The 12520-nt window shown below is 44.0% G+C and overlaps 1 protein-coding gene across 3 annotated transcripts in view; it reads right to left on the bottom strand.

Annotated features, from left to right (window-relative positions):
* Positions 1 to 12520, bottom strand: part of CRLF3 (cytokine receptor like factor 3) — a 55571-nt gene that overhangs the window by 25067 nt on the left and 17984 nt on the right. For 2 of the 3 annotated variants that reach the window (XM_033184272.1, XM_033184275.1), the window contains exons 2-3: positions 7804 to 8011; positions 1391 to 1499 (exon numbers count right to left, since the gene is read on the bottom strand). In XM_033184272.1, the coding sequence (XP_033040163.1) occupies positions 1391 to 1499; positions 7804 to 8011 (317 nt within the window). The remainder of the gene's footprint in view (positions 1 to 1390; positions 1500 to 7803; positions 8012 to 12520) is intronic. The other variant, XM_033184274.1, reaches the window with a different exon arrangement.

Genomic DNA, 12520 nt, shown 5'->3' with positions numbered 1-12520 from the left:
CAAGAAATAAAAAAAATTGATTGTAGTGGTGGTTACATAATTCTGTGAATATAATAAAAACCACTGAATTGCATATGTCAAATGGGTGAATTGCATGGTCTATGAATTTATATCTTAATAAAACTGTTTTAAAAAGTAAAAAAAAACAGAAATATTTTAGAGCAGTCACAAGCTTGAAAGATCCTGAAGCCCCCAGTAAGTAATTCTCATGGCAGTAGGGGATTTGCAAGATGTTACACAAAGATTCTCTTTTCAAATAAATATAAGCAAGACAGAAAACTGGTAGGATCATAACTGTCCACTTTATGTCAAATGATCTGGTTTACTGGAATATGAGTCCGTTTCAACAATACATTGAGAATTTCTAAAATTTAACAACTCTTTTACACATTGGATTGAAAAAATCTGTAGTAATACTATACCAAGGATTATAATCACAACTATTTCATTAGTAACAGTGGTAATGGGTAGTGAAACGCTTTTTTTTTTTTCCCCTCAGAGTCTCACTCTGTGCCCACTCTAGGCTGGAGTGCTGTGGTGCGAACTAAGCTCACTGCAACCTCCACCTCCCTGATTCAAGTGATTCTCCTGCCTCCGCCTCCTGAGTAGCTGGGACTACAGGCGCATGCCACCACACCCAGATAATTTTTTATTTTATTTTATATTTATTTTGAGACGGAGTCTTGCTCTGTTGCCCAGGATGGAGTGTAGTGGTGCAATCTTGGCTCACTGCAACATCTGCCTCCAGGGTTCAAGCAATTCTCCTGTCTCAGCCTCCCCAAGTAGCTGGATTACAGGCATGTGCCACCATGCCCGCCTAATTTTTATATTTTTAGTAGAGACGGGGTTTCAACATGTTGGCCAGGCTGGTCTCAAACTCCTGACCTCAAGCGATCTGCCTGCCTTGGTCTCCCAACGTGCTGGGATTACAGGTGTAAACCACCATGCCCAGCCCGAAAACCTTGAGATATATATTCTCTATCTCCCTTAATCAGAATCTTGAACAGAGGGAGGAAAAAAGCAGACATAGTTTTTTTTTTTTTTTTTTTTTTTTTTTGTGGCGGAGTCTCACTCTGTCGCCCGGACTGGAGTGCAGTGGCCAGATCTCAGCTCACTGCAAGCTCCGCCTCCCGGGTTTACGCCATTCTCCTGCCTCAGCCTCCCGAGTAGCTGGGACTACAGGCGCCCGCCACCTCGCCCGGCTCATTTTTTGTATTTTTAGTAGAGACGGGGTTTCACCATGTTAGCCAGGATGGTCTCGATCTCCTGACCTCGTGATCCGCCCGTCTCGGCCTCCCAAAGTGCTGGGATTACAGGCTTGAGCCACCGCGCCCGGCCCAGACATAGTTTAAATGCTTAAAAGTAAGTCCAAATGGCACCACTCTCTTACCTGTCCAACTGAATGTGCGAGGCCTTTTTGGTAAAGCTCCACAGTTTCTCATTCTCTTCTCCCACACCACCACGCATGGCAATCTCACCTACAATCAAGAATAAGAGACCTGGAACAGTGAAAATGGTCACATATAAAATAATCAACATAACTCATGTCTGGGTGGGTCTCTAGTGTTCTTGAAAATAGTTCTTAAATGATGCCACAGTCAAATTCCCAAAAAGTTAAAGTAGAAACTATTTTAGAAGTGACTCTAAGGTCAAATCCAGGAGGAAAAGGGATACACAGTGGCAACATTTTGCCAGAGATGAAAAATCTATCTGCTCTATACAAGGAAATCAACCAATTTTAGGCAAACCAGAAAGCCCAGGGACTTCTTCCCATCTCTCCTGCAGAATCATTATGAACTTCAATAGGAGCCAGTACAAAATATTGCCCTGAGAGGAGCAATAGGGGATACGGTTGTGTTTTTTTGTTTTTTTAGTTGTTTGTTTTTGAGACTGGGTGTTGTTCTGTCGCTCAGGTAGGAGTGCAGTGGTAGGATCATAACTCACTGCAGCCTCGAACTTCTGGGCTCAAGCAATCCTACCATCTCAGCCTCCCAAGTAGCTGTGACCACAGGTGCACGCCACCATGCCCAGCTATTTTGTTTTTTTTTGGTAGAGATGAGGTCCCACTATGTTGCCTAGGCTGGGCATAGGGCTTGAAAAGCCAAATGATGCATCTATGTTTTCCTAAAAGAGTATCATATATCAGATTACAAATTATTCAACAGAATAATAAAAAGAAAATGTCAGGCCAGGTGCGGCGGCTCACGCCTGTAATCCCAGCACTTTGGGAGGTCAAAGTGAATAGATCACAAGGTCAGAAGATCAAGACCATCCTGGCCAACATGGTGAAACCACGTCTCTACTAAAAATACAAAAATCAGTTGGGTGTGATGGTGGGCACCTGTACTCCCAGCTACTCAGGAGGCTGAGGCAGGAGAATCGCTTGAATCCGGGATGTGGAGGTTGCAGTGAGCCAAAATCACGCCACTGCATTCCAGCCTGGGCAACAGAGCGAGACTCTGTCTCAAAAAAAAAAAAAAAAAAAGTTACATAGAGGCATATGATATGAAAATGACCAACTTCTATGTCCTTCCACAGCCCGGAAGAACACTGTCATAACTCTTTTCCATCTGAATGTGCCCTGTAGTTACTCAAGTTTTTTGAGACCATATGTCCTTCTCCTTCACCAAAACAAAAACAGAGACATGGCTGGGTACTGTGGTTCATGCCTGTAATCTCAGCACTTTGGCAGGCTGAGGCTGGCTGGTCACCTTGGGTTGGGAGTTCAAGACTAGCTTGGCCAGCATGGTGAAACCCTGTCTCTACTAAAAATACAAAAAGTAGCTGGGCATAGTGGCACGCTCCTGTAGTCCCAGCTACTAAGGAGGCTGAAGCACTAGGATTGCTTGAACCTGGGAGGTGGAGGTTGCAGTGAGCCAAGATCGCGTCACTGCACTCCAGCCTGGGCAACAGTGTGAGACTCTGTCTCAAAAATAAACAAACAAATAAATAAATAAATAAATTTCTCAAAATTCCATAAATAACTTTCTATCCCTCAGGAGAATAGTAAAGAGTTTGACATTAAAAATATTCCTGAAGTTTCCTTCTGCTGCTGGGATGTACAATAATTTTTTTAAATTAAAAAACATAGGCCAGGCATGGTGGCTCACACTTGTAATCCCAACACTTGGGAGGCCGAGGTGGGCGAATCACGAGGTCAGGAGTGCTACACCAGCCAGGGCAACATGGTGAAACTCTGTCTCTATTACAAATACAAAAAATTAGCTGGGTGTGGTAGTGGGTGCCTATAAACCCAGCTACTTGGAAGGCTGAGGCAGGAGAATTGCTTGAACCCACGAGGCGGAGGCTGCAGCAAGCCAAGATCATGCCACTGCACTCCAGCCCAGGCAACAGTGCAAGACTCCATCTCAAAAATAAATAATTAAATTAAATTTTGGACACACAAAAATATTCAAGTATCAAATGCTGTAACAATCACACTGCCCCAAAGGATTTTTTCTTTTTGAGACAGACCCTGACTCTGTCACCTAGGCTGCAGTGTGATGTGTAATCATAGTTCACTGCAGCCTCAAACTCCTGGGCTCAGGGGATCCTCCCGCCTCAGCCTCCCAAGTAGCTAGGACTACACGAATGTGCCACTATGCCCAGCTAGGATTTATCTTTTTTTTTTTTTTTTTGAGATGGAGTCTCACTCTTGTAGCCCAGGTTGGAGTGCAACGGTGCAATTACGGCTCACTGCAACCTCTTGCCTCAGCCTCCCGGGTAGCTGGGATTACAGGCGCCCACCACCATGCCCAGCTAATTTTTGTATTTTTAGTAGAGACAGGGTTTCACCATGTTGCCCTGGCTGGTCTCGAACTCCTAATCTTAGATGATCTGCCCACCTCAGCCTCCCAAAGTGTTGTGATTACAGGCATGAGCCACCGTGCCCGGCCAGGATTTATCTTCTAAAATAAAAACAAATGATCAGTCCTCAGGGGATGAGTGTACACTCCTGGCCCATGCTGCACTGCTTCTGGGTTTGTTTCCAAATGCAAAGCCACCAAGGAAAGACATTCCATGGTACTGCTAGAATTTTCTCAAAAGCACTGTTATGGTCAGTGGCAAATAAACACTTCTCATTAAAGATAAGACAAAAATGTAACTAGCAATGTCAAGATAACACTCGTACTATATTCTAAGTGGGACCAAAAGAAGATGAACTTCCAGGTAGAGTAACAGCCTTGTGAATCATTCACACTTTTTTCCCACACCACTCCCAGCACTCATTCTGCAGAAGGGATGGAATTCAGTCTCCTTCCCTAGCTCCTTTTTCCTCAAATGACTTTTAAATGTTGGTGCCCCTTAGTGTTCTAATCTCTTTCATCTGCTCTTCTCACATTACACGGTGTCCCTTGATGATTGTACTTATTCCAATGGATTCATATTTGATATATATACCATTAACTGCCATACTGACATCTCCTGGTATGATCTCTCTCCTAAGAATCATACCCATATTTCCATCTTAAGCACCTCAAACTCACCATGCTCAAGCCAGATGCCTGACTACGTACTAAGCACCCACCTCCTCCCTCACTTACTGTGTCAAAAACAGCACCACCATTTATTCAGAATCCAAAAGTAGGCTGATTTTTGCCATCACAAATCCTTCCCTTTCCCCTCCATCACATATGTAGGCAATCATCTACAGACAACAGTCACTGCTCAGTAAAATCATCAATAATTCCATTTCTGGGGAAAAAAAAAAATCTTTTTTTTTGTTTTTATTTTTAAGAGACAGGGTCTTGTTCTGTTGCCCAGGCTGGACTGCAGTGGTGCAATCATAGCTTAAGCTCTCCTCCCACCTCAGCCTCCTGAATAGTTGGGACAATAGTTGGTATATGCCACTATGCCTGGCTAATTTTTTTTTTCTTTTTGAGACACAGTCTTGCTCTGTCGCCCAGGCTGGAGTGCCATGGTGCAATCTCAGCTCACTGCAATCTCTGCCTCCTGGGTTCACGCCATTCTCCTGCTTCAGCCTCCCAAGTAGCTGGGACTACAGGCGCCTGCCACCACGCCCGGCTAATTTTTTGTATTTTTAGTAGAGACAGGGTTTCACCGTGTTAGCCAGGATGGTCTCGATCTCCTGACCTCGTGATCTGCCCACCTCGGCTTTCCAAAGTGCTGGGATTACAGGCGTGAGCCACTGTGCTCAGCCCGCCTGGCTAATTTTTTTTAAAACAGTGGCCCACGCCTGTTATCTCAGCACTTTGGGAGTGTAGTGCTGCAATCTTGGCTCACTGCAACCTCCGTCTCCCAGGTTCAAGCGATTCTCCTGCCTCAGCCTCCCGAGTAACTGGAATTACAGGTACTTGCCACCATGCCTGGCCAATTTTTGTATTTTTAGTAAAGATGGGGTATTACCATGTTGTCCAGGCTAGTCTCTCACTCCTGACCTCATGTGATCCTCCCGTCTTGACATCCCAAAGTGCTGGGGTTATAGGTGTTAGCCTGGCCTCGGCCTCTAATAACTTTTTAATCAGTCTCTTTTCCCTCTAGTCTTACAATCTCTAACACAATCTCCAAAACATAGGCAGGATCATTTTTTTTTTAATGCACATCTGATCACGTCACTCTGCTGCTTAAAATGCTTCAACAGAGGTGGGTGGATCACGAGGTCAGGAGATCAAGACCAGCCTGGCTAACACGGTGAAATCCCGTCTCTACTAAAAATAAAAAAAATTAGCCGGGCGTGGTGGCGGGCGCCTGTAGTCCCAGCTACTCAGGAGGCTGAGGCAAGAGAATGGCGTGAACCCAGGAGGCAGAGATTGCAGTGAGCTGAGATCGCACCACTGCACTCCAGCCTTTATGATGATGTTGCTTCTGCTTGGAATCATGCTGTTACCTCCTCTTTTTCTTATGTCTGCTTGACAGCCTCTGTGGAACTCCTCCTGCAGAAAGCTATCCTATACTATTCCAGACAAAGTTAAGAACTTCCTCCTCTGTGCTCCAATAAGGTCTTAGATCTCTCTTAGCATGTATCTCTCTCTCTCACTGGGCTCTGAATCCCAAAGGAAAGAACTCTCACCTATTTTATTCTTTTCTTTTTTTTTGAGAGGGAGTCTCACTCTGTCACCCAGCAGGCTGGAGTGCAGTGGCACGATCTCAGCTAACTGCAACCTCCACCTCCTGGGTTCAAGCAATTCTCCTGCCTCAGCCTCCTGAGTAGCTGGGACTATAGGCACATGCTGCCATGGCCAGCTAATTATTGTATTTTCACTAGAGACGGGGTTTCACCATGTTGGCCAGGATGGTCTTGATCTCCTGACCTCATGATCCACCCACCTCGACCTCCCAAAGTGCTGGGATTACAGGCGTGAGTCACCGCACCTGGCTTTTATTCTTACTCTCATTTTATATTTTTGGGGACAGGGTCTCACTCTGTCACCCAGGCTGGCATGCAGTGGTGCAATCACGGCTCACTGCAGCGTTAATCTCCTGGCCTCAAGCGATCCTCCCACCTCAGCCTCCTAAGTAGTTGGGACTCCAGGTGCATACCACCATGCCCAGCTAATTTTTTTTTTTTTTTTTTTGTAGAGACAGGCTGTTGCCCAGGCTGGTCTTAAACTCCTGACCTCAAGTGATCCACTTGCTTCAGCCTCCCGAAGTGCTGGGATTACAGGCGTGAGCCACTGCATCTGGCCCCCTTGTTTATGTTATGTGCCTGACAAAGATCTCTGTTGAAGGAAGGTGAGTAGAATGAAGAAAGGAAGGCAGCAGGGCATGACTCAATTGGCTGAAGATAGGAGTAATCACCAATCACTCTTTTTAACTTTTTAAGCAGAACAGTGGAGACTATAATTGTGGTGGCTCTCACCTGTAATCTCAGCACTTTGGGAGGCCAAGATGGGAAGACTGCTTGAGACCGGGAATTCGAGACCAGACTGGGCAACATGGTGAAACCCTGTCTCTACCAAAAATACAAAAATTAGCCAGGCATGGTGGCACGCACCTGTAATCCCAGCTATTTGGGAGGCTGAGGTGGCAGGATCACCTGAGCCAGGGAGGTCAAGACTGCAGTGAGCCCTGATAGCGCCACTGCACTACAGCCTGGGCAACAGAGCAAGACCCCCGTGTCAAAAAAAAAAAAAGTATAATTTGATTGTTTGTAACACAGAGGATAAATGCTTGAGAGGATGGATACCCCATTTTCCACAATGTGATTATTACACACTGTGTGCCTGTATCAAAACATCTCAATGTGCCCCATATCATTTATTCTTTCTTGTTTTATAACTAATTACAACTAACACTTCAACTGCACTTGCCATGGGATGCCTAACTGTGTATCTGTCATCCTATATTACAAACCGTCTCTAGGTAAGAACATTCTAAGAACCCCACAGCTGGCAAGAAGCCTGCTGCTATCCTGAGGAATCTGCAAAATGTCAATCTGAACGAACCACATTTAGCATGTGACACCATTTGGCTCTGTGTCCCCACCCAAATCTTATCTTGAATTGTAGTGCTCCCATAATTCCAATGTGTTGCGGGAGGGACCCGATGGGAGATAATTGAATCATGGGGGCAGTTCTCCCATACTATTCTCAGTAGTGAATAACTTTCATGAGATCTAATGGTACTTTAAGAGGAAACCCCTTTCGCTTGGCTCTCATTCTCTTCTCTTGTCTGCCACTATGTGAGACATGACTTTCACCTTCTGCCATGATCCCCAGCCACATGGAACTGTAAGTTCATTAAACCTCTTTCTTTTGTAAATTGCCCAGTCTCGGGTATGTCTTTATCAGCAGTGTGAAAATGTACTAATGCACTAATGTAACAGGATCCCTGGTCTCCCACCTTCTCGAACTAAGTCTTCTGCAGTGTTGACTCCGTGTTCTATGAGCTTCTGGCAGTCATCTAGTGGTTTAATGGTCTCCTGTTCAATGGCGTCCACCTCTTGCAAAAGGGTCACCAATCGCTCATCCAGGAGCTTTCCAAGGGTTCCCTTTAAATCATTAAAATGCTGTTTGAGAACATCTCTTGTCTGTGATGCACTTTCTTTGATCTAAAAAGAAATAACAAAATACTCAAAATCAGAATCTTTAAAAAAGGCTAATCCATAGGTACAATTCACAATAATCTAAAAGCACCGTATAACCATCATCTTCAATTTAGTAAAAAAAAGACTAATTGAAATTATATACATTTAAGGTGTGATATTTTGATACACATACACATAGTGAACTGTTATTGTAGTCAAGCTTAACACGTCCATCTTTTCACATGGTGACCTTTCTGTGTGGTGAGAACACTTATGATCTCTCCTAACACATTCCAAGTATACACGACAGTATTTTTTTTGTTTGTTTTTAGATGGCGTCTTGCTCTGTCACCCAGGCTGGGGTGCAGCGGTGCGATCTCTGCTCACTGCAAGCTCCACCTCCCGAGTTCACGCCATTCTCCTGCCTCAGCCTCCCGAGTAGCTGGGACTATAGGCGCCCACCACCACACCTGGCTAATTTTTTGTATTTTTAGTAGAGACGGGGTTTCACCGCATTAGTCAGGCTGGTCTTGATCTCCTGACCTCGTGATCCACCCGCCTCGGCCTCCCAAAGTGCTGGGATTACAGGCGTGAGCCACTGCGCCCAGCCACACTACAATATTATTAACTATCGTCACTATCCTGTACTTGAGATCTCTAGAATTTATGCATATTAAATAACTGAAACTTTGTAGCCTTTGACCAACATCTCCCCATCCCCAACTCCATCCCTAGCAAGCACCATTCTACTTTCTGCTTCTATGATTTCCACCTTTTTAGATTCTACATATAAATGAGATCATGTAATATGTTTATTTCTGTATCTGGCTTATTTGACTTAGGATCATGTCCTTCAGGTTCATCCATGCTGTCACAAATGACAGAATTTCCTTCTCTTTTAAGGTTGAATAGTATTCCATTGTATATATACATCTTCCATTCACTGATAAACCAAATGTGATTGATTTGCACAAACAGGCAGAAGTACACAGAATTGCCCTTCAAGTCAGATGGAATAAGCCAAATCTTGGTTTCATCATTGACAAATTATGTCAATTTGGTTAAGTTAATTAAGTGTTCTATGCCTCAATTTCCTTATTTGTCAAATGAGCATAATAATAGTTATTTCGGTTGGTTGCAGTGCCTCACGCCTGTGATCCCAGCACTTTGTGAGGCCAAGGAGGGCAGATCATTTGAGGACAGGAGTTCGAGACCAGCCTGGCCAATGTGGTGAAACCCCGTATCTACTAAAAATACAAAAATTAGCTGGTCGTGGAAGTGCAGGCCTGTAATCCCAGCTACTTGGGAGGCTGAGGAAGGAGAATTGCATGAACCTGGGAGACAGGTTGCAGTGAGCCAAGATTGCGTCACTGCACTCCAGCTGGGCAGCACAGTAAGACTCCATTTCAAAAAAAAGAAATAAACAATAGTTACTTCATGGAGTTGCTGTGAGGATAAATTAAAATAAACTAGGTACTACAGCGGGTAAAATAAACAGCACATTGTCATACTTGATAAAAAAAAGTTATAAATTATTATTATCTGTAAAAGGTGTTCTTGAAAATTGTATGTTTCAATACTAAAAATTGTTTAATTATGAGGGGATTAAAATTCATTTTACTGAAAAGCAGCAAAGAAACGGTAGATTAAAAAGCCATGGTCAGCCGGGCACGGTGGCTCATGCCTGTAATCCCAGCACTTTGGGAGGCCGAGGCAGGTGGATCACGAGGTCAGGAGTTTAAGACCAGCCTAACATGGTGAAACCCCGTCTCTACTAAAAATACAAAAAAATTAGCTGAGCGTGGTGGTGCGTGCCTGTGCCTGTAATCCCAGCTACTTCGGACACTGAGGCAGGAGAATCGGTTGAACCCGGGAGGTGAAGGTTGCAGTGAGCTGCGATCGCACCATTGCACTCCAGCCTGGGCAACAGAGTGAGACTCTGTCTCAAAAAAAAAAAAAAAAAAAAAAAAAGCAAGCTATGGTCAGGTGCAGTGGCTCACACCTATGATCTTTGTACTTTGAGAGGCTAAGCCAGGAGGATCACTTGAGCCCAGGAGTTTGAGACCAGCTTGGATAACATGGAGAAACCCTGTCTTTACAAATGATACAAAAATTAGCTGGGCATGGTGGCACATGTCTGTAGTCCCAGATACTTAGGAGGCTGAGGTGGGAGGATCACCTGAACCCAGGGCATCGAGGCTGCAGTAAGCTGTGACTGCACCACTGCACTCTAGCTTGGGTGACAGAGTGAGACCCTGTCCCTAAATAAAAATGAAAAGCCACAATACAAACAAACAAACAAACAAACAAACAAAAACCTCATGGATAAAATGCTCTCATTATGCTAAAAGAAAACCAAGAATTATTTAAAAACCAAAGAGGCTTGTAGGAGGCAGAGCTGGGACAATGACTTAATCCTTTTTGAATGACAGTGCTCTTTGTGAATCTAAATGAGAGGTTTATAAAGCCTCTTCCTTTCAAATTTATTAAAAGAGAAGAAAAAATAAAGCCTCTTCCCCCCAAAATAAATAATCTATACCCTAAAAAATTATTCAATTTCAGAAGTTTACAAATTCCCTCAGAGCCAAACCATGGCTTGCCTGAAGTAGTAATTATGAAACTTCATTTGCAGAAGAATCATGTAGGCTACTTGTTATAATTCAGACTGCAGAGTTCCATCCCAGACCTACTGAACCAGAAAATGACAGGAGGGCCTAAAGGAGTGTATGGATGGAGTTCTCACTTTTTCCAAGCACACCTGTAATTCTGCAGCCCACAATTTGAGAAACACTGCCCTAAATCTACAGATCTTAGATTAAGAACCCATATTCTAGGGGATATGACAGGAAAATCTTCACGTCAAATATATTATGAAGACAAACAGGTTGTATATACAGACACTAGATTTTTCTTCATTTCGGAGACAGGGTCTCACTCTGTTGCACAGGCCGGATGCAGTGGCATGATCCTTGCTCACTGCAGCCTTGAACTCCTGGGCTCAGGTGATCCTCCTGCCTCAGTTCTCTGAGCAGCTGATCTTATAGGCGCAGGCCACCACACTTGGCTAATTTTACTTTTTGTAGAGACGAGAGCTTGTTATGTTGCCCAAGCTGGTCTTGAACTCCTGGCTTCAAGCAATCCTACCACCTTGGCCTCCCAAAATGCTGAGATTACAGGAGTGATCCACTGCACCTGGATTTTTATTTTAAAGATCTCAGATAACAGGCCAGGCATGGTGGCTCAAGCCTGTAATCCCAGCACTTTGGGAGGCCAAGGTGGGAGGATCACCACTGCAACCTGACCTGGGCCACAGAGCAAGGCTCTTTTCTCAAAAACAATTCAGGTAACATACAATTCGTTTTCTCTCACTTAATGAGACAATTCTAACTATAAGTCACTCCAATAAGTTAAAGAAAAAACATACTTTGCTTTCCAGATATTATCTTAGTTTCATACGACATATTGTTTACTACCATAACCCTTTTACCTTTCTCTTACCAATAAAGTATAAGAAAAATCCACCAAGGGCCGGGCGCGGTGGCTCAAGCCTGTAATCCCAGCACTTTGGGAGGCCGAGATGGGCGGATCACGAGGTCAGGAGATCGAGACCATCCTGGCTAACATGGTGAAACCCCGTCTCTACTAAAAAATACAAAAAACTAGCTGGGCGACGTGGTGGGCGCCTGTAGTCCCAGCTACTCGGGAGGCTGAGACGGGAGAATGGCGTAGACCCAGGAGGCGGAGCTTGCAGTGAGCTGAGATCCGGCCACTGCACTCCAGCCCAGGTGGCAGAGCGAGACTCCGTCTCAAAAAAAAAAAAAAAAAAAAAAAAAGAAAAATCCACCAAGAAAGAACATATCAAATTATGAATAAAGAACAATATTTCAACAGTTGATAGAGAAATTTAAAACTTTCTATTTATTCTCTAAATTCTCTCTAAATTTAAAAAGCAGAATACAATATTGTTTCCCAGCAACGTTCACGACCATGTAAAAACAAAAAATGCCCATGCCCCAGGACTAAAACAGAAAAACAGCAGTATCATTTACCGGGTGGGCAGATCATAGAAACAATTTTCTTTCCTTTTTTTTTTTTTTTTGAGATGGACTTTCACTCTTGTGGCCCAGGCTGGAGTGCAGTGGCGCAATCTTGGCTCACTGCAACCTCTGCCTTCTGGGTTCAAGACATTCTTCTGCCTCCGTCTCCTGAGTAGCTGAGATTACAGGCACGCGCCACCGCACCTGGCTAATTTTTGTATTTTTAGTAGAGACGGTTTCGCTATGTTGGCCAAGCTGGTCTCGAACTCCTGACCTCTGGTGATCCGCCCACCTCAGCCTCCCAAAGTGCTGGGATAAGGCGTGAGTCACCTCATCCAGCTCTTTTCTCTCCATTTGACATTAACACAATTATAATAATATCTGTGCAGTTAGTAAAATAATTCTTTAAATCACAAAGAAAAATTCTAAATTAATTGTTAACTAATTTCTGTAGTTACCAAAGCATTTCTGTGAAATTAATCCAAGTAAAAATTTA

This window comes from Trachypithecus francoisi, unplaced genomic scaffold (genome assembly GCF_009764315.1).
Source record: "Trachypithecus francoisi isolate TF-2019V2 unplaced genomic scaffold, Tfra_2.0 Lachesis_group20, whole genome shotgun sequence".
In the NCBI taxonomy this organism is placed as follows: Eukaryota; Metazoa; Chordata; class Mammalia; order Primates; family Cercopithecidae; genus Trachypithecus; species Trachypithecus francoisi.
The sequence above is the reverse complement of the archived record's forward strand: the minus strand, read 5'-3'. Positions and strand labels throughout refer to the sequence as shown.